This window comes from Chelon labrosus (assembly GCF_963514085.1).
Source record: "Chelon labrosus genome assembly, chromosome: 19".
NCBI classification, from domain to species: domain Eukaryota; kingdom Metazoa; phylum Chordata; class Actinopteri; order Mugiliformes; family Mugilidae; genus Chelon; species Chelon labrosus.
Window position 1 is genome coordinate 9,262,605 of NC_140352.1, and position 19,419 is coordinate 9,282,023.

The window sequence follows — 19,419 nt, forward strand, 5'->3', positions numbered from 1 at the left end:
GAATGCTGTGTCAGAGGGTGGGCGCTCAGGAGGGTGAGAAGGGGGCAAACGTGTGTGTGTGTGGGTGTGTGTGTGTGTTCATCCTGCCTTGTATTCAACACTTGCCATGTCACTCTCAAGCACCTCGTACAGAAGGAGATGCTTGCTGATATACAGTCCAGAAATAGCCATCGTCACCGCTCTCTTCGACCCCCGGCTCAGCCAGCCCGGCAAACAGCAGGAGATTGGTCTCCTATATCTCAACAGTGTTTACGAGCAAAAACGGGGAACCTCAACAGTTTTACTCAAGGTACGGTTTAAAAGTGTGAGCTAGAGGTGGTTGTGCTCCAGTGGCCTCACAGGGACTAAACCAATCAGCCAAAACATTGTGACATTATAGTCATAACCAATGTTCAAGTAAAAACACAGATTATCTCATTGTCAAGGCACGTGTCCACGGGTGGAAGATATACTGTATAAGGCAGCAGGTGAACATTTTGTCGTCAGAGTTGATGTGTTTGAAGCAGGGGAAGCCTGGGACAGAGCATCTCCAAAACTGCAGCTCTTGTGGGGCATTCTTTGTCTGCTGTGGTCAGTACCTATCAAAAGAAGTGAACCCTCAGCCAAGGCTCGCTGAGCGAAAGTTGTCCCTTGTGGTCTGATCCAAAAGACGAGCCACTGCAGCTCACACATCTGAAAAAGGTAACGCTGGTCCTGATAGAAAAGGTGTTAGGCGCCGTAATTTGTCTTGTACGGAGCCGTATAGCTGCAGACCAGTCAGGGTGTCCATGCATGATGAAAAATGTCCACTGCTGGAAGAAGATAGCCTGGTCTGATGAATAATGTTTTCTTTTACTACATGTTACGCCCCCGAAGCAGAGTCCAGATGATGGAACAAATACAGGCTTTTATTGTGGCGCCGCAAACTTAAATTAACGGTTTTTCAAGCACTGTTGGGGGGGAGGAGAGGACAAGCGGTAGTAGCCTGACTCACTTCTCTAATAAAAAGGCTTAAATAAATAAAAAATACACGTCACTAGTGCCAACTAACTACCCTGGTGTGTTTAAACAATAAAGGACTACATGTGCGTAGGTGTGTGGGGTAACCTGGACTTACTTAACTCTGCAGCCTCCCTCCACGTGTTTTTAATTAAATCTAAAAACGCACAGTACCCAGCACCAAGGCTGATGAAAGATGGAACCAGTGTTAAGGCCCAGAGAGAGCGAGAGAGAGTTTGCCTGCTGCTTTTATGGTAGACCATGAACCAGGTTCCCCTTGCATGTAGCGCTACACAATGTGGTGATATCTTAATAGACTAACATCCATCAGTGTTATTCACTTGGTATTAGTTAAACGTTATAATGTTGTGACACATCGGTGTAAATTTTAGTTTCTGCATCACTTTTGTCGTAGCTGTCAAGAAACACAATTTCACACAAGAGAAGTAATCCAATAAGTGAGGGCACGTTTACAAGAGTATTGTGCAAATAACTTGGACTTTTCCCTTATACACTAACCCCCCACCAAACTCAGAAATTAATTAGACACTCTGGGGTGAGAAGTTGCCCCACATTTGCAACCCACATTTTAACAGATTGGCAAGTCTTGTACTGGGCTTTTCTGGAAGACAGTCAGATATGTTGACACAGATTCAGATGGCTGCCACTGGGTCATATTAAGCTAATTTCTTAAAAATAAAATAAATAAATAAAGGTTCTAATTGGGTCTGTGCATACAATAATTATCAGTTTTAGTGGATAAGCCTCAGGTGTGACTGCTTAGCTACCTGCCTTTATTTTTGTATAAGTCATAAAAGTCTCAAAATCTAAACAGGAAGAGATTTTTTATCTTTTTATATATAAACATGTTGTTTCATAGTAAACCCCCTCAATAAGATTCCTGAACCGCTTCCAGTGACCAGTGTTTCGCTCTCGGAGCTGAGGCTGCCTGGAGGAAGTCGCTCTGCTGCGTCCGGATGTGGACGTGGCACAGCGCTGCAGCAGTTCCGCTGAATGTCCGCTTCTGAAACCGAGAAGGGATTAGTGATCAACAACCCCGGGACGACATCGGCTTTCCTAGTCCGTCGACCGCCCGGTTTCACCGTATCTCACCAGTAAAGGACTGCCTTACTGTTTACACCACTTCGGAGGTAGGTTTCAGTCCGTTCACGTTTGACATTCCTGCCCGGCTTGACAGGGGATCTTGGATTTCGCTGCCTCCTGCTAGCTAATGCTAATGCTAACGCTCGGCTAGCAGGCAGTGCTCTAGCAGGAGGTTGCCGAGCTAGCTGCGCGGCTAACGTTAGCCTAGCTCCGGTTGTGGCGATTTGCTCACAGCTGATTCGACCACTTCTGCTGTCATGATTCAAGTTGTCCGGCTGCTAACGTTAGCACGCCAAGTTACACCTCACCCACTGGAAGTTAGTTAAAATACGTAAATACCCCACTTATTCCCGTCTTTAGCATCATAACCGTTAGCTATCACGCGCGTTAACCTTACAGTTGGGTTATTTTGGTTTTGCTTGTTATCTTGCTAGTAGCTAGCTAGCTAGCTAACTGTAATGCGGCAGTGCTATGCTCGTCAGCTTTATTTGTTGTCACACTTTACCCCAACAAACATGGCGCTTGTTTTTCTTTCCCCTAGCACATGTTTCTTGAACGTTTCTTTCCAGTTTTGAGTAAATATGATGATTTAATAACCCAAAGTGTCCTAAAGTGTGTTAACTCAGCCCTGGGAGCAGATGTGGGTCACCCCAGTAGGCCCCGCATAGCTGTACGGCCCCGGCGATTGTGTTTCTCGTTGTGGCACCTGCACTGCTGAATTATTCAAAGGCCCCGCTCGTTTAGCACCGTGTTAGTCTGTTAGATGATACCCATCACTCCATCATATAGGGTTAGGCCAGGCTCCAGAAAGCAAATGGATAAAACAACACCACTTCTACTACACATCTGTTAGCAGAGTTGTGTTTGACATGTGATATGGAGGAGGTGGGATAAAGTTGAATGCCCAAACTAGCTTAGCATTTGGGCTGTACTGTCACTGTTGGGACCTGTAAACTCTCAACTCTAGGCTTTGTCACATTATCAGGTATTTACCACATGAGAAACTGTTGCAGAACTAGTGAACCCGTGCAAACAAATGGTGGTTTAAGATTTGATTGATTCCATGTCACGTTAATCAGTTTTTTATTACTCATTGTTTGGATAAAAATAAACGTAGTGGCTAATACAGTCCAAGGGTGTGGCCAAGTCAAACATGGAAAGCCAATAAAGGTGTTGTCACTGAATGAGGAAACATTAACGTCATATGAGGGTTTGATTTGAGGTTTGCGGCGCATTGATGTTCTTCATCTCCGTTCAGTTCAGGCGCAGACAAACTCTGCTCAGTCTGGGTCCTGTTTGGATTGCGTTCAGGTGTTATCTCCATCTGTTTTTAGTTTTAAACAGAATAAGGCCCGACATTAAACAGCAAGTTTTCCCTAAACAAGAGATTTGGCAGCAAATGTCCTTTCTAAGATCATTTGTTTGGGTTTTGTTGCTCATATTTTCCCGGCGGCGCACACAGAGCTGCGTGGGCGGATTGTCCTTGCACCTTGAAAGCGTCCGAAACCCTTCCCCACTCAGGGTAATCTGTCACAACAGCTTTTTGTCATTGTTTGCATCCTTATCCCAGGGGATTTCGCACAGTTTAAACCCAGAAACAAGCCGAACAAGTTTAAATTCAGGTATCGAGCAAGTGTTTACGACTTTTTTTTTTCCTCTCCAGTTTTAGGGATGAACTGAGGATGAATGTAAACCAGCACACTCCGATGGCCTCTCCATACGGCCAGCCCCAACCAGGCTACACCCAGCCCGGCTACGCTCCCCTGGACGGGGGATACGCCGCCCCGTACGCACCCTACAACGGCCCTGCTTCGGCCTATCAGCACGGGGCTCCGCCGCAAGGTAAAGCTTCTGCACACAGTGTGGCTGAGACTTCCAGCAGGTCACACATGATGCTCTTTAAGCATTCACAGGACTCCATAACCTTGGAGCGTCCTACCTGCTTCCCGCCATGTGGTTAATCATGTATATGTGAGAAAAGCACAGCCCCTGGTGCATACTAATCTAATTCTAAACAGCCCTCTCATTCCTTCATTTGGCTTTACACATTTCTTTACATTCCCTGTATTTGCCTTCTTTCCCTCTTTTCTTGTATTTCAGGTTATTCTCCTTTCACAAGCTTTCCCTCTAAGGCTGCAGCAGCCAACCCAGTTTCTGACTTGTCCTCTCCTCTTGACTTAGGTAACTGCCTCACCTCTGATTCTTGATCATTTCACACTTCACATGGCTTGCAATCATCAAATCCTCTCTGTGACTTCGGGCGTTACACCTGCCGCTTTGTCCTTTTCTCAATCTACAATAGAGGTTTTTTATTTTTCTGCCTGATGCCAGTGACAAGCAGCAGAAGCCAGTTTTTACTGACTTGCCACTAGGGTTGCAAAATTCCGGGAATTTTCAAAGTTGGAAACTTTCCATGGGAATTAACGGGAATATATGGGAATTAACGGGAATTAACGGGAATATATGGGAATAAACAGGAATAAATAAGAAATTTACAAAATTGAAGGTTGGCCCTTAACAGGGAACTTAAATATAGTTGGGGGGAATATATTGTAGCATAGTCTTGGCTAAAACAAACAGATTTAATGCAAGTACACTCCTCAATCACATGCACACAGCACACTGCTTACTGCAGGGCTATTGAGGCCACGCCCCCTACATGCACTGTGCATTCCTCCATCACATGCACAGGTGGTTTCTTGAAGCCTGGAGGCCACACTTTTGAGCTCAAAGCACAAGACTATTGAAGCCACACATTTGAGCCCGCGGACTATATAAAGTCAAGTAAGTTTTGATAATATCATGGGGTAAATATATTTGATCTATAACGTTATTAATGTTTAACTTGCAAGTATTAAATAAAAATGTATTAATACAGTAGCTAACTATCTGGTAAGTTAGGTGCTAAATGAAAGCTATTTTTCATTTCATTGACCATTTAAGAGGCTAGCTAATTATGGTGGTAGCTCCCTCAAATTTGATGCTGTTTCTTCTGACTCCTGCAAGACGGTTTTCTGTAACCATACAAGAATTTATACATCAATTGTCATCCCATAAATTCCCAATAATTCCAATAATTCCCATAATTCCCATAATTCCCATAATTCCCATTGAAAGTTTCTAATTTGGAATATTTCCAAAATTCCCCAGTTTAACTTCCCATGGAAAGTTTCTGGAAATTTACCGGAAATTTACCGGAAATTTTCCACCCCTTTGCAACCCTACTTGCCACCAACATACAAGTTTATTTATCCTTGACTGGAAGATTTCTGTCATGAATCTCATCATCCACACAGTGGCTTTGCTTTCATGGACAGCTGATAATTGTAATAGTTGTCCGCTCAGAATAGAAGTGTTTCATGTAACCGCCTCAGTCGCAACAGACCGAACCATATGGAAGGAATCGGATAGAGAGGGTTGTCGTAAGGGCTTTGAAACTTTCATCCAATGGAAAATATAAATGGTCTGATTGTTTCTGTCTGGGTTGAGCATTTCTGTTCTTTTTTTGTGCGTGTTCGCTGGACGCGGTGTAAACATCAGGTCATGTGAAAAGGGACAGATGCGCGGCCGTAGCGAGAGTTGTTTTTTTGGAGTTCCTACTAAGTGTTTGAAGCTAGATAGGATCGATGTGGGAAGTGCCGCTGAATACGGTTTCGTCAATAAAGTTGTTCCTCTTCTTGTATTTCTGGGAGATTTGACAGTGTACTACAGGCAGAACCGTATATATCTTATTACATGTATCATATCAGAATAGATCGGGGGGGAGCTGGACCGTGAGCGAGCACCTGACCCCCAAACTGCTCCCCTGGTGCTACCCAAGTGGCAGTCCAGTGCTCTGAGTGTACATACTACTGTGTGAACGAATAAATGGGTCAAATGCAGAGAAGTAATTTCAGTTAGGTTGCAAAGATCGGACTGAAGAAATATTGTCCATGTGAACGTGGCGAGTCTTTCTAATCCTGTTATCCTGCTTCATAATTAAATATAGTAATCAGTTAGTTCGAAATGTGCTCGGCCCGTAGCTGTGTTTCCGTATCTGCAGCAGCAATTCATTCTGCAGATGTGTGTGTAATAATTCGTTGTTGCGTTTCAGGTCCTGCCAGGGGTCCTCCCACATCTGGGCCTCCTCCTCCGGTCTCGGCGCCTCAGCAGTATAATCAGTACAGTCACAGCCAAGGGGACGTGCAAAATGGACCGCCACCTATGACACAAGCTCCACCCAGGTGATTACATGTTTATTTATTGTTTTTCTCGTGTGGGTTATTAAAGTCTGGACGCTTTACTTTGTACGCTACGTGGCGCTGGTGACAGGATCCGTTTAAACACACCCAGATAACTGCACTGAGACGACCTGAAACCGAGAACACTGACGTGTGGTTAGTTAGGAGTGAAAATGTTCTCCAAACCGACCAAAGCTAATTATTCAGAGACACTTTCAATGTGTAAAGAGACCTCCAGTGAAGTGTAATAGATATCATTCTCCTTTGAAACGGCTAATATAGAAAATGATCTTTATGTGCAGGTTTAAAATACTAGATTAGATCAGATCCTGTAAGGAGACCAGATGAGTTCATCATGCTAGGATATTATTATCCCGACTGGCACCGCTCCAGGAAACTCTACTGTCAGAGTGAAAACGTTACCGGGGGCGGTGTAACTCAAGCGGATCCGTGTGTTTACATGAATTTAAGCTGGTTACTGTAAATCAATGCATAAGTGCAGTGCATTAGTAATCAGATTTCCTCCTTTGCTGTGCTTGTTATTTTTAAAGCACGGGTATGGCGCTTTAATTGTATTAGTAACGGAAGACGCCGCGTCAGTCGGCGCTGGCTTTCTTTGTCTGCGTCAGAGCGTAGTTACACTACAGCGAGGGGGGCACACCCTCAACAACGCGTATGGCTCTGACATTTACACATATTCAAATGTTCAGCAGCGCTAGACAGGCCTTTTGAAGCTACTTTGGGGTTTTACGTCTTGGTTTTCAGTCAGATTAAGAGCTGCATTTTAAACCGCTTCATAATGAGCTCAGTAGGAAAACATTAGCACATTATGACCATGTAAACATTTGATATCATCATTTGTCTCAACGAACGTCAGGTGAAGAGTTTATAGGAGGGACGGGAATAAATAGTAGTAGTTTGATCAGATTCTTCTGTTTGAATGAATTTAGTGTTATCAGTGAAGTTGGATGATTCAAATATGTTGGGAAAATATACTCTCCATCCGAACGTAACCTCCGTCTCGAATAAAAGCACGGTTTATAATTTGATAAAGTTGAACCAAACTAAAGGATTTGTGTGTGTGTGTTTCCAGGCCTGCTGCGTCTCAGCCATACAGTCAGGGAGCTGTGAACCTGTCAGGGCAGCACCCCTCCTATCCCCAACACTACGGGGCCCCACCCGCAATGCAGCAGGTCACCAACCAGATGACGGGGATGCAGATCACCTCTGGACCGCCGACCCCCGCGGGGCCAGGATATGGTGAGTTAAGTTGACTACTAGTGTGAACGGAGAGTTTATTACAGACGACTCACTAACAGATGATCTTGTTTCTCCGTGTTCAGCTCCACCTCACAGCTCCCAGCCTCCAGTCAGTACCGCTTACTCGCCGGCGCCTCCACCCGCCTACACCCAAGCTCCTCCCCCCGTGTCCTCTGCTCCTACCCATGCACCACCTCCCAGCGGCCCTGCAGCTCCTCAGCAATACTACGGAGGCCCACCGCCTCCCTCTCAGCAGCCATTCAACTCTTCTCTCCCCCCTACCTCTCAACAGCAGTTCACCTCCTCCGTACCGCCGCCTCTGCCTTCGCAGCAAACTTTACCTCCCTCCTCCTACTCGGGTCCGGTCCCCCCACCCAGTCAAGCCCCCGCTCCGCCAGTGTCCCAGCCACAGCAGTCCTTCCCTCCATCCCAGCCTCCTTTCTCTTCAGCACCTCCACCCGTCGGTCAGCCTGTCTTCGCCGCTGGTCCGTCTCCCCCTGCCCAGGGCTCCTTCCCACCCCGAGCACCCCTTCCCTCCTCTCAGCCCGGGTCTTTTCCTCCTCCTGGTCCTCCTCCAACCTCAGCTGCCTCTTGCCAGTACCCAGGCCCAATGCCACCCCAGCAGCAGCCCCCTCCATCCCAGCCATCCCCCTACCACTCAGGACCCCCTCCTCCCAGGGCTCAGATGCCTCCCACTTCCATGGCTCAGAGCAACCACATGCCTCCAGGACCACAGGGCCCACCAGGTCCTCCTGGGCCCCTGCAGCAGCCTCCACCTCAGCCTGGCATGCAGACGGGATACCCTCCACAGCAGAATGGTGAGCAGGCGGCCGTTAAGTGGAAGCTTAATGAGATTACCGTTTGTTTTCTCCGTTGCTCAGCTGTTACGTGTGCCCTCCTCCAGGTGCGTTCGGGCAAGTGCGAGGCCCTCAGCCTGGTTACGCAGGACCTTATCCTGGGCAGCCAAACTATGGAGCGCCTGCACCGGCACCTGCTCCTGCTCCACCTGCACAGAAAAGACTTGACCCAGATGCCATTCCCAGCCCGGTGAGCAAACATAAATGATTCTGAATTTACTGAGCTGTGTTATACTGAGAGGCTGTCTCAATGTAATGCCCTCTCATATACCGTATCTACACAAGGGAGACCAAATAACTCTGTGTCATTGAATTTACACATTTCAACATAAATTCAACCTTCATAAACTTTGTAAAGGTAGAATTTAGACATCATATTCGACTGCATTAGATTTGTAATTCCTAATCCACCACCTGGTCCTGGGCTTTTATTTAGGGATTAGTTTAGTTTTTCATTGACTTGTGCTGATTGTAATCAGAAATTAAGCTGCATTATTTATTTGTAAAAGGTTGCGTAGAGCTCCACCTGTAAATACTGGGCAGTAGCGCCTCCATGCTAGCCAATATGTAGAAGATTCTTTGCTGAATTGATGACGCTCCTGTGATTTTATTACTTTATCTCTACGTCTACATACGTCTAATATTACCGCCTTGTTTGCAGCCGTCTGTAGCCTTCTTTTACATGTGCAGATGCTTGGCATGGGTTGTCAGGCCAGAAGTAGCCACAGTACTAACTAACCTATAAACTGCTGCCGATCAGTTTCTGTCTGGGTAACAACGATGCTGCCTGCTCCTCGGTGAAGTCTTGCCGAGGTTTCTCTTCTCACACTCCTGTTTTTATCTTTTCACTCTTTGTATTTATTTTTTTTTGTCCTGTTTTGCGCAATTTGCTGGACAAACTTTTGAATGTAAAGCAAGCGTCTGACATGCCGGCTGTGCAGAAATCAAGACATAGAATAGATCCAGACGCTATCCCCAGCCCAGTAAGTTTCCTGTGTGCCTGTCTCTTCCTCTTCCTCTGCTTCGTCCTGTCCTTGCTGCCCGATTGCACTAACCCCTCCTGCCGTACTTTTCGTCTTACCCCTCAAACGTCGGCCATAGCCACAGCGTAAAAGATGGGCTCCTGTTGGAAATAAGAACAATAATCTATGCTTTCTTTCTAATGCATAAATAGCGTTGCTCAAAGCAGAAGCTTTTCATTTGCTTTCTTAGTGAGAGTTAGATGAGAAGATTGTTATTACTCACCAGCAGTATTTGCCCCTTTTATTGCTTTTATGAATGGTCAATATAATTTAGCTTTTTAAACAAGAAAGCGATGTCAGTTATTTAAAAATATTCCATGTAAAATAAGTGATTGTATAAGTCTAGGTCCATTCAATTTGTGCTAGTTGTTTCATAATTATTGAAAAGGAGATCATCTGAGTGCAGTGAATGTGTCTCAAGTGGTTGTAGTATAAAGACACCGGTGTATTGAAGGTCCAGTCTCCGGTTAATCCATATCCTGGAGTTCAGTTAAATCCGTCATTAAGAAATGGAAGGAACGTGTGTAAATGTGCCTAAAGAAGGACGTCCTCACAAACTGAGTGACCCTGTAAGTCGGAGACTAACGTTGGAGGCCACCTAGAGACCTGTGAACCACTCTGAAGGAGTTAAAGCTGCAACAGCTCAGATGGGAGAAACTCTGTGTACGACAGTTGCTGCACAGTTTCATTTCCTGCTTACAGCTAAAAGAGGCAAAGAGAAAGTTTGCCCTAAGACATGTGGGGGAAAAAAAACTGCAAAGTCAGCTGGAAGAGGGTGCTTTGGTCTGAACATAACCACGAATGCACCATCCCCTCTGTGAAGCATAGTGGTGGCAGCATCATGCTGTGCAGGACATGCTTCTTGGCAGCAAGTTGGAAAATGAAAGTGTAGAAATCAACAAGGGACTTACGTGTCAGACTGTTTGTTCGTTAGGACCAGTAACTACCTGGAAACTCCTTTTTTTTTTTTTGTCAACTGCTTGTGTGGTATCAGTCGTCTCATCTAACTCACAACAAGAAACTGTATCTCCCTAACTATTCCTTGAAGAGTTATTTGTGCGTCTTAGAAACTCACTTCAGACTTTGAAGATAAATAATTGTTGCCTGTGTCAGAGGACATGTCAGGGACATTGTTCCAGATGTCATGACTCTCAGTGTTTACGTGAGTTTGATCAGGATTTTGAGGCAGCCCATCTTATTTTTGTCATTGGCTAGTTTAGACAGCAGCTCCTCCTCGACCCTTTCTCATGCTCTGCATGTTGACCTGCAACTGCCCCACAGTTCCTCGCACTAAAGGCATGCCTTCATAAATCCTGTCGTGTTTCATCTTTCAGATTTGTCAGTTTGCCATACTTGTGAATACACAAAACAACCTCAGCATGAATCTGTACCATGTGTCGCCTTCACTTTTTTGTTCTTTTCCGCAGACGTTGACGGGGCTTGGGTGTGTGGTTAGTAGCTGCAGATGTGTGAAAGTCTTCTCCTGCATGAGTGTCAAATGTTCCTTTATTTAGAGTTCATGAGACGCGGGGACAGTGTGTCATGTGTGTGTATTAATATAGTGAACGTGTTAATAAGTGTGTGAATTTTTTGTCTTTAGATCCAGGTGATAGAGGACGACAGGGCTAAGAGCACCGAGCCGTTCACCACAGGGGTCAGGGGTCAGGCCCCGCCGCTGGTCACCACAGACTTCCAGGTCAAAGACCAAGGTCAGTTCTGTCTTTAATTCATTCGCTTTTCTAATCCACATGTTCCCAAAGGGTTTGAGAGAATTAAGCTTGTGACTTTTTATAAAACGTCAGAAGATTATCCTGAAGAATCCCTCAAATAAAATGTTTCTACCTTATATTTCATCTGGGAAAAAAGACGTGGATTGTGTATCAATATTAATGGAATATTTTTGTCTTGTTTTCAGGGAACGCCAGTCCCAGGTTTGTTCGCTGCACGGCCTACAATATGCCTTGCACAGCCGATATGGCCAAGCAGTCTCAGGTGCCACTGGCTGCCGTCATCAAACCCCTCGCCACGCTGCCGCCAGATGAGGTGAGCAACACCCACTCCTCCAAAGTCCAACACTTATAATACGCTGCCCTTCATCAGATCTGTATACAAGAGGTATAACATTATTATTGTGGTTTTTGAGGCTGCTTGACTCCTAATTCCCCTGCACCCTCTCCATCTCATCTGGATGTTGAACAGTTTTCCCCTCGGAGCCAGATTTGATAAAAGATTAGTTTTCAGCGAAATGCCTGATACTATCACATGATGCGTGTAATGTTCAGTGGGATAATCTGTCTCAAACCCACAGAGGTGGGGAGTGGCCGCTTGACCTTGTTTCGCGCTCTCGTCATGTTAAACCAGCATCCGTTTGGACTGGATTAATTTTACGATGTATTAATTCGCCGTGAGAAGCAACTGTAGAGAAAAGTCGGTTGAATTCTCTCCTGTCCACGAGTTTTTAAATAAGTTGTCCTCATTTCTAGATTGCATGAGTCCTTCAGTGGAATGTAACATGACAGTCCTCAAATACATCTTCTCTTTATGAAGGTTATGGCTTTCTGCATTTGTTTAAAATAACCGAGAGAGCTGTTGATTCAGCTGTGTTTTCATTTTTGAGGCTGTGGTTTGCAGCATTATTTGAATTGTATTGTACCGACATGTTTCTTATTTTGACAACCCCACTTTGGTCACAGCACCACAAACCACGTCCTCTGAAATGATCATTACATCAGTCATGAAGGGTGTACAGGTCAGTGTAATAGTCGTGTCTTAATCCTCTCACATGTCAGACCCCTCCGTACCTGGTGGACCACGGCGAGAGTGGCCCGATCCGCTGCAATCGCTGCAAGGCCTACATGTGTCCGTACATGCAGTTCATAGAGGGAGGTCGCCGCTTCCAGTGCGGCTTCTGCAGCTGCGTCACAGAGGGTGAGTTTGTGTCCGTGTCATGATCATGAATTGTTTGGTGTTTTTCTTAGTCGGACTCGTTGTACTGATCCCCCCCCTTCTCCTCCACATAGTGCCTCCACATTACTTCCAGCATCTGGACCACACCGGTAAGAGGGTGGACTGCTACGACAGGCCGGAGCTTTCGCTGGGCAGCTACGAGTTCCTGGCAACTGTCGACTATTGTAAGGTATGATGCTTTTACATGGACGCTGGTTTTCCACTCATAATCAAAATAGTAGCTCAATCAGATTAGAAATTCCTCATGTAGCCACCTTAGTCGGAACAGACTGGTGTGATATTGATATGCTGCCCTTATTTCTAGTGACCTTTTGGGTTTAAAATGTATTTTAAAAGCCTTGTATGCTGCAACTTTGACCAAAGTTAAACTAATTTTTAGAAGGAAATAAAAAGTAATGAATTAAACGTCATATTAAACTGAGCAGAATATTCTTCCAGAGCTTTTCTGTGTGACTAATATCTCTCTCTCTTAACAGAACAACAAGCTTCCTCAGCCTCCAGCCTTCATCTTCCTTATCGACGTGTCCTACAACGCTGTGAAGAGCGGCATGGTCAACATCGTCTGCCAGGAACTCAAGACCCTGCTGGACTACCTGCCCAGGTATGCAAGCACACACGATGAATGTTTGATGAGAATCAGGAAGAAGGAAGAAGAAAAAGCACTGGTGAAATGAAAGATGGAATAATCAAGGGAGTATTCACGGACGTTTCCCCTCCTCCTTTTCCGCGCTCAGGGAGAACCCAGAGATGGACTCGGTGGTGCGGGTTGGCTTTGTCACCTACAACAAGGTTTTACACTTCTACAACGTCAAGTCGAGCCTGGCGCAGCCCCAGATGCTGGTGGTGTCGGACGTGTCGGACATGTTCGTGCCCCTGCTCGACGGGTTCCTCGTCAACGTGAACGAAAGCCGGCTAGTCATCGAGAGGTGGGCAGCGGTTTGCAGCGTGAACAGATGCGAGACAAACTGAACTGTGTAATGACGCGCTGCTTGTGGTTTTTCCAGTTTGCTGGAGCAGATCCCAGAGATGTTTGCGGACACCAGGGAGACGGAGACGGTCTTTGGACCCGTCATCCAGGCAGGGCTGGAGGCACTCAAGGTAACCATGTGTTTGTGTTTATTTTCAGATATGGTAAGTCTGTTGGAAGGTTTCTCCGTCTATCTTCACTACTTTCTACTGAATTTCATTGCTTCGTTCTTTCAGGCTGCTGACTGCGCAGGGAAGCTGTTCGTGTTTCACACCTCTCTGCCCATCGCAGAGGCTCCTGGGAAACTAAAGAACAGGGAAGACAAGAAGCTGATCGGGACGGACAAGGAGAAGGTAAACGCGAGCGCAGCCGGACGTCGTTTTCATATCTCGAGTTGTTATTCCACGCTTACTCCTTGTCCTTTCCTTTTCCAGTCTCTGTTTCAGCCGCAGGTGGGCTTCTACAACACCCTGGCGAAGGACTGTGTAGCACAAGGCTGCTGTGTGGATCTTTTCCTCTTCCCCAACCAGTATGTGGACCTTGCCACGTTAGGGGTTGTTCCCGTCTCCACTGGGGGTTCAATCTACAAATACACCTACTTCCAGGTGAGCAAATATCACTCACCCTTCAGTCTCAGTCTGCGCCACAGCCTTTTAGTTTAAGGATGTACTGTATCCAGCTGTGCCTTGTAACTTTGTGGTGTGTTTTCTTCATCCCAGGCTCAGTCGGATCAGGAGCGATTCCTGAACGACCTGAGACGAGACGTTCAGAAACCAGTAGGGTTTGATGCTGTGATGAGGGTCCGAACCAGCACAGGTGAGACTCCAGATATTAAATAAATAAATAGACTCACAAACACAGCTTCTGACAGCTAATGAGTTCTCACTTCCCCCGTCCCTCAGGTATCCGAGCAACCGACTTCTTCGGCTCCTTTTTCATGAGCAACACCACAGATGTGGAGCTGGCAGGCCTGGACTGTGACAAGGCAATCACTGTTGAGTTCAAACACGATGACAAGCTCAGCGAGGAGACGGGGGCGCTCATGCAGGTGAGCATGTTTGTGCTCGTGAAATCCTGAAATCATGGGGGACAGTTAAGGTGCCATCAGTCAAGTAGGATAGAAATAATTGTAAAATGTAACCCTATGGGTAAGAAACACCACTTATTTAGAGTAAAGTAAATAACATTGAGCATCTTGTGACAATTCAATGTTCTGCTGGGAACTTTGAACCTGGTGGAGACATGTAGCACCCACCTAGACCAGACCAGGCACCCCCACACCATAACAATGACACTTCTTGATGGCAGCAGCCATCCCCAGCAGGATGCAGCCATCCCCAGGCACACACACAAAAACGCTTTAGGAACAACTCAAGAAAACATGAAGAACAGCACAAGGTGTTGACCTGGCCTCCAAATCCACTAGATCCCAAACTGATCTGTGGGATGATCCACTTCAACTCATAGCACCCAAAGGCCCCCCACTAACAACATCCTGTTGCCAGACACCACAGGACACCCTCAGAAGGCCCATGTCCATTCTCTGATGAGTCACAACTGTTTTGGAGGCACAAGGGAGACCTACACAATATTAGAAAGGTGGTTATAATGTTTTGTCTCACCGGCACATGTCACATTTGTTTTCCTGCAGTGTGCCGTGCTGTACACCAGCTGCAGCGGCCAGCGGCGTCTCCGCGTCCACAACATGGCGGTGAACTGCTGCTCTCAGCTGGCTGACCTCTACCGCAACTGCGAGACGGACACAATCATCAACTTCTTCTCCAAATACGGTGAGTTTGTGACTGGTGCTCACAGCGGATTAACTTCCGTTGGAGTCCAGATGAGGCTTGGATGAGTGTGTACTCTCAACAAAGTGTGGGAGAACTGAATGAGTATCATTTTCTAAGAATAACTGCTCCCATGGAGCTGCAAATTAACCGTCAGTAGAAAGTCCTTGATAGCCTGCTGCTGGCAACGTGTGCAGCTGAGACGTGTAAGGTGGTAAATGTTTGTCAGAAACTAGTTCGAACTGGGTTTCTTTCAGACATCTGTGTAATAGACATTCTTTGTGTCTTTCCAGCTTTCCGTGGCATCCTGAACAATCCCACTAAGGCAGTGAGAGACACGCTGGTCAACCAGTGTGCTCAGATCCTGGCCTGCTACCGGAAGAACTGTGCGAGTCCCTCGTCTGCTGGTCAGGTACTGAGAGCATCATCATATACAATATACTCCCTGGAGATGTCCCATGTAGTTCACACAGAGTCTCTGACCTGTATGTTCAGTAGCAGATATGGAAGCTTTTGTTTCTGGATAGTGCTGCTTTTCATTTTGTCATACAGTTCTCAGTTAAGCACTTAATTTTAAGTCACTTAATCAGCCTTCGACACACTTAAAGCATCTCTAGTGCCTGATAAAGGTGGAAACATGTGGTTGTAAGTTTTGAAGAAGCATGCAAATTGATATATGTGATGGTATGTGTTAAAGATGACTTAAAAAACAATTATCTCTGTGTGTCTTTCAGTTGATTCTCCCAGAGTGCATGAAGCTGCTCCCGGTGTATCTGAACTGCGTTCTGAAGAGTGACGTGCTGCTGCCCGGAGCTGACGTCTCGTTGGACGACCGGGCTTACCTGAGACAACTGATCAGTTGCATGGACGTTTCCGAGACCCATGTCTTCTTCTACCCACGCCTGTTGCCACTGGTGAGAGCACAAACACAGCAAGACAAAGATTTTCTGGAAGCTTTGGTTCATAGCAACCTGATAAAACCTCAGATTTGAGGGATGTATCTGTAGATTGGACTCATGCTTTTTGCTAATACACTATACAATCAGGAGGCTGGTACCTATTTGCTTAGTTAAATCCAGGTGGTGACTTTTTTTTTTGGCCAGGCAGTCTCAGTGTCCCTAATCCGTTGACCAGTCATGTATTTCTGTTCATCTCTGCCATTAGAAAAAGATTTAAATTTCCAAGGGAGGAAAACGTTTAAATCTGCCGTCAGCAGATGGCAGCTCCAGCTCATTCATCCAATTTTGCTTTTGTTTCTCTTCATCTTTCCAGACCAAGTTGGAAAGCGGCTCGTTGCCGGTGGCAGTGAGAGACTCGGAGGAGAGGTTGTCGAAAGGCGGAGTGTACCTCCTGGAGACGGGGCTCCACCTCTTCCTGTGGGTGGGCGCCAGCGTTCAGCAGGAGCTGCTGCTCAACATCTTCGGCACACAGAGCTTCAGCCAGATCGACGCGACCCTGGTGAGAGGAGGCGGATGAGATGTTGGTTGATCTTAGCTGATGATGGTGGTTTCAGTCCAGTTTTTCTGAAGGAAGGCCATTGAAATCACTCAACTTGTGATACATTAACATCTTTCTCTTGACTTTTTACACTCATCAGATATTGTTTCATAAATTTTTTTTTAAATGCACACCATTTCCTGCATAATCTTCTTAGAAATCTCGCTGTGGCCTCACAACATTGATTTTGTCTGACAAATCTCGTGAGACCGTGCAAAGAGATTAAATCCTTGTGTGAGGGGAGATAAAAACACGGTAGAAGCAAAAACTCTGAGAGCACCGTCTGGCCCGAGAGCTGATTGGATTTAAAAAGTATGACGACAGAAAAAAAGCAAAGACATATGAAAGATGTTCCAACCAGAGGTAAAATATTTTAGAAATGCCGCAAATCTCTGGAACCAGTAACAACATTAAATTGTCTGGAAACTGAAGTAAAGCTGAGGTAGCGATACCCGCACTTAGTCAACATTTACTTTTAGTATTTTTCTGTGTGATATTGCTCATTGAATATTTCTTGTGTTGATAGTTAAAGTTTTGTTTTCAAACTTGTTTCTGAACTTCTTCGCTCTGTGTTTCAGACAAGTCTACCAGTTCTGGACAACCCCTTCTCTCAGAGACTCAGAGAGATCATCGAGTCCTTCAGAGCTCAGAGATCGCGATACATGAAGGCAAGCTTTCTATTTTCCTTAGCTACCCTCTGATATCTTTGAACACTACTTTTATTATTTTACTCTCCTGTCACCTTCTGATAACTGATATTTAGAGTCTTTGTACGTTACACAAGTCTCTCTATTTGAGAGACTTGTGTAACTACAAAGGTTTGGTTCCTTGTTCCTCCTCCATCATCCCAGTTTCTCACCTCTTCTCTCCTCTTGTTTGCAGCTGATGGTGGTGAAGCAGGAAGACAGAGCCGAGCTGATATTCAGGCACTTCTTGGTCGAGGACAAGAGCGGCAGCGGGGGAGCGTCATACGTGGACTTCCTGTGTCACATGCACAAGGAGATCCGCCAGCTTCTCAGCTAGGCCGCCCCCAACCCTCTCCCAAAAAGTTTCCATCTTCATCTTCTGTATGAGCCCCCGCCCCTCTCCCCACCACCACAGCCACTCCTGGTCACCTGTCACTCTTCCATGTGAAAGAAAGCGCTTTATCTTTTTTTTTTTTTTTTTTTTTTTTAACCTAATAAACTAAAGCTCTCCTTGCTGTCTGTCGGCTGAGCTCCAGAGAACAGCTGGCAGATCATGTCGTGTGTGTGATAGTGCCTGTATGTGTGAGAGAGAGAGAACGGAGGATCTGATGTTAATATAGCTTTACTCTGCCTCGAATCTACCGCTCCAACACAGCAGGAGCTAAATAACTGACAAGGGAGAGTAATGTACATACACGAGTGAACAATTATGTATGCAACAGGCTGAGAGAGTGACGGAGACGACCGGTGTTGACTGTAGTCACTGTACTGTCTGTATCGCTAGCACTGAAAGGCTGTTTTGGGTGCGTTTTTACGACGCTCGGATAGCAAACCCTTTTTATATGATTGAATCCCAATAGAGTGAAGGACATCCGCATACGAAGACGTTAAAAAGGAATTGAATAAATGCTGTTATTTCTGTCTCTTATCCTCTTAAATCATGGCCTTAGTACCCCCCCTCCCCATGCTGCTCCAATCATCTATGATGTCTGTGCGTTTGTTCCAGATGTGAGAGGATTAGCTGCCCATTGCCTAATTTTTCTTTTTTTTTTTTTTTATCTCCTGCTGTGTCTCTCAAGTGCGTGCACTGGAGTTTATGCCCCTAGATTAATGGAATGAAAATGGAGTCTGAGAAGTTCGAGGCTACAAAAAGAAATCAAAAATCTACTTTCATTGTCCACAGGTTAACTCTCTCGATACACTAATTGGTCTAATCCTGCTTCAGTTGAGTTTACATCTGAGCAAACATCTGGCTCCGCTGTTTGGACTCTGACAAGCCAGATGTGCGTTTTCCATATTGCCGCCATGCTTCCGTTACAAGAGGAAGCTCTCGTTGGTTCCGAGTCTATGCAGCACCGAGAAATGAGACAAAAGAAATGGAAATCAATGAGGCATGCGAACTCTTGTCATTTCACAACGATGGAAACCCTCCACCCGATTAGTTTCTGTGGATGATTGTGTCTGTTGATGACGTGTAGTGCTGCACACTTTATATTAATCAAGTGTCAATGTCCAAACTTGTATTTAAAAAAAAAAAAAAAAAAAAAGGAGTTTCCAGCAGACAGAAATGAGCACAGGACGGCAGCAGATAGTTTGCAAAAATCTTGTCTCCGCACTGACAAAGTTTCAGTGTGTAAATAAAATATATAATCTGTACAGAATTAATAGAAAAATAACAATTTTAAAGACCTGCCTGAACAGCTGTGGTTTGTTTCTCTGTCACAAAAATAGCCTAAATATAAAATCAATGGCTTTTACTGAAAGACGGGCTTTTGTTTTTCTTTTTTTGGATATGTTTGTGTGAATGTGGGGTCGGTCCTGGTGAATTTCTCATGAGGAACAGAGGGATCAGCCAACACACACGCTTACCCATGAGATTAAATTCATTTACCGCTTTCTGTTCTTTTTTTAAATAACGTGACTCTGTGTTCGGTGTGTGTGTGCAGCCCTCTGTTCCATCTTTATGTTCACTCACCTTGATTGGCCCACCGTCTTGACTGTAATCTTAATTTCTGTTCCTCCTTTTCTTTGATTCTTTTTTTTTCATTGCCTCTTGGGACTGCTAATAAAATGA

The 19,419-nt window shown here is 45.5% G+C and overlaps 1 protein-coding gene across 3 annotated transcripts; it reads left to right on the forward strand.

The window, feature by feature from the left end:
* Positions 1-1,874: 1,874 nt before the first annotated feature.
* sec24c (SEC24 homolog C, COPII coat complex component) lies at positions 1,875-18,995 on the forward strand. 3 transcript variants are annotated; one of them, XM_084568112.1, is made up of 24 exons: positions 1,875-2,129; positions 3,746-3,924; positions 4,183-4,263; positions 6,176-6,305; positions 7,396-7,562; positions 7,646-8,380; positions 8,467-8,609; positions 11,042-11,150; positions 11,357-11,484; positions 12,231-12,369; positions 12,462-12,577; positions 12,885-13,009; positions 13,143-13,334; positions 13,413-13,506; positions 13,612-13,728; positions 13,810-13,980; positions 14,095-14,191; positions 14,278-14,423; positions 15,027-15,165; positions 15,456-15,574; positions 15,897-16,076; positions 16,435-16,620; positions 17,238-17,327; positions 17,542-18,995. In XM_084568112.1, the coding sequence occupies exons 2-24, from the start codon at positions 3,765-3,767 to the stop codon at positions 17,680-17,682; spliced, it is 3,705 nt and encodes a 1,234-aa protein (XP_084424238.1). In that variant the 5' UTR covers positions 1,875-2,129; positions 3,746-3,764; the 3' UTR covers positions 17,683-18,995. The 3 variants fall into 3 exon arrangements, with proteins under 3 accessions (XP_084424238.1, XP_084424239.1, XP_084424240.1); XM_084568113.1 differs by lacking the exon at positions 4,183-4,263; XM_084568114.1 differs by lacking the exons at positions 1,875-2,129; positions 3,746-3,924; positions 4,183-4,263 and adding an exon at positions 4,474-4,866.
* The last annotated feature ends 424 nt before the right edge of the window (positions 18,996-19,419 follow it).

Excerpts from the sequence above, each read along its gene's own strand:
- sec24c (XM_084568112.1), top strand. The coding sequence starts at position 3,765 with ATGAATGTAAACCAGCACACTCCGATGGCCTCTCCATACGGCCAGCCC. Across the intron at positions 13,729-13,809 it reads TCGGGACGGACAAGGAGAAG|TCTCTGTTTCAGCCGCAGGT; the intron begins GTAAACGCGAGC and ends TTCCTTTTCCAG. Across the intron at positions 14,192-14,277 it reads GAGGGTCCGAACCAGCACAG|GTATCCGAGCAACCGACTTC; the intron begins GTGAGACTCCAG and ends CCCGTCCCTCAG.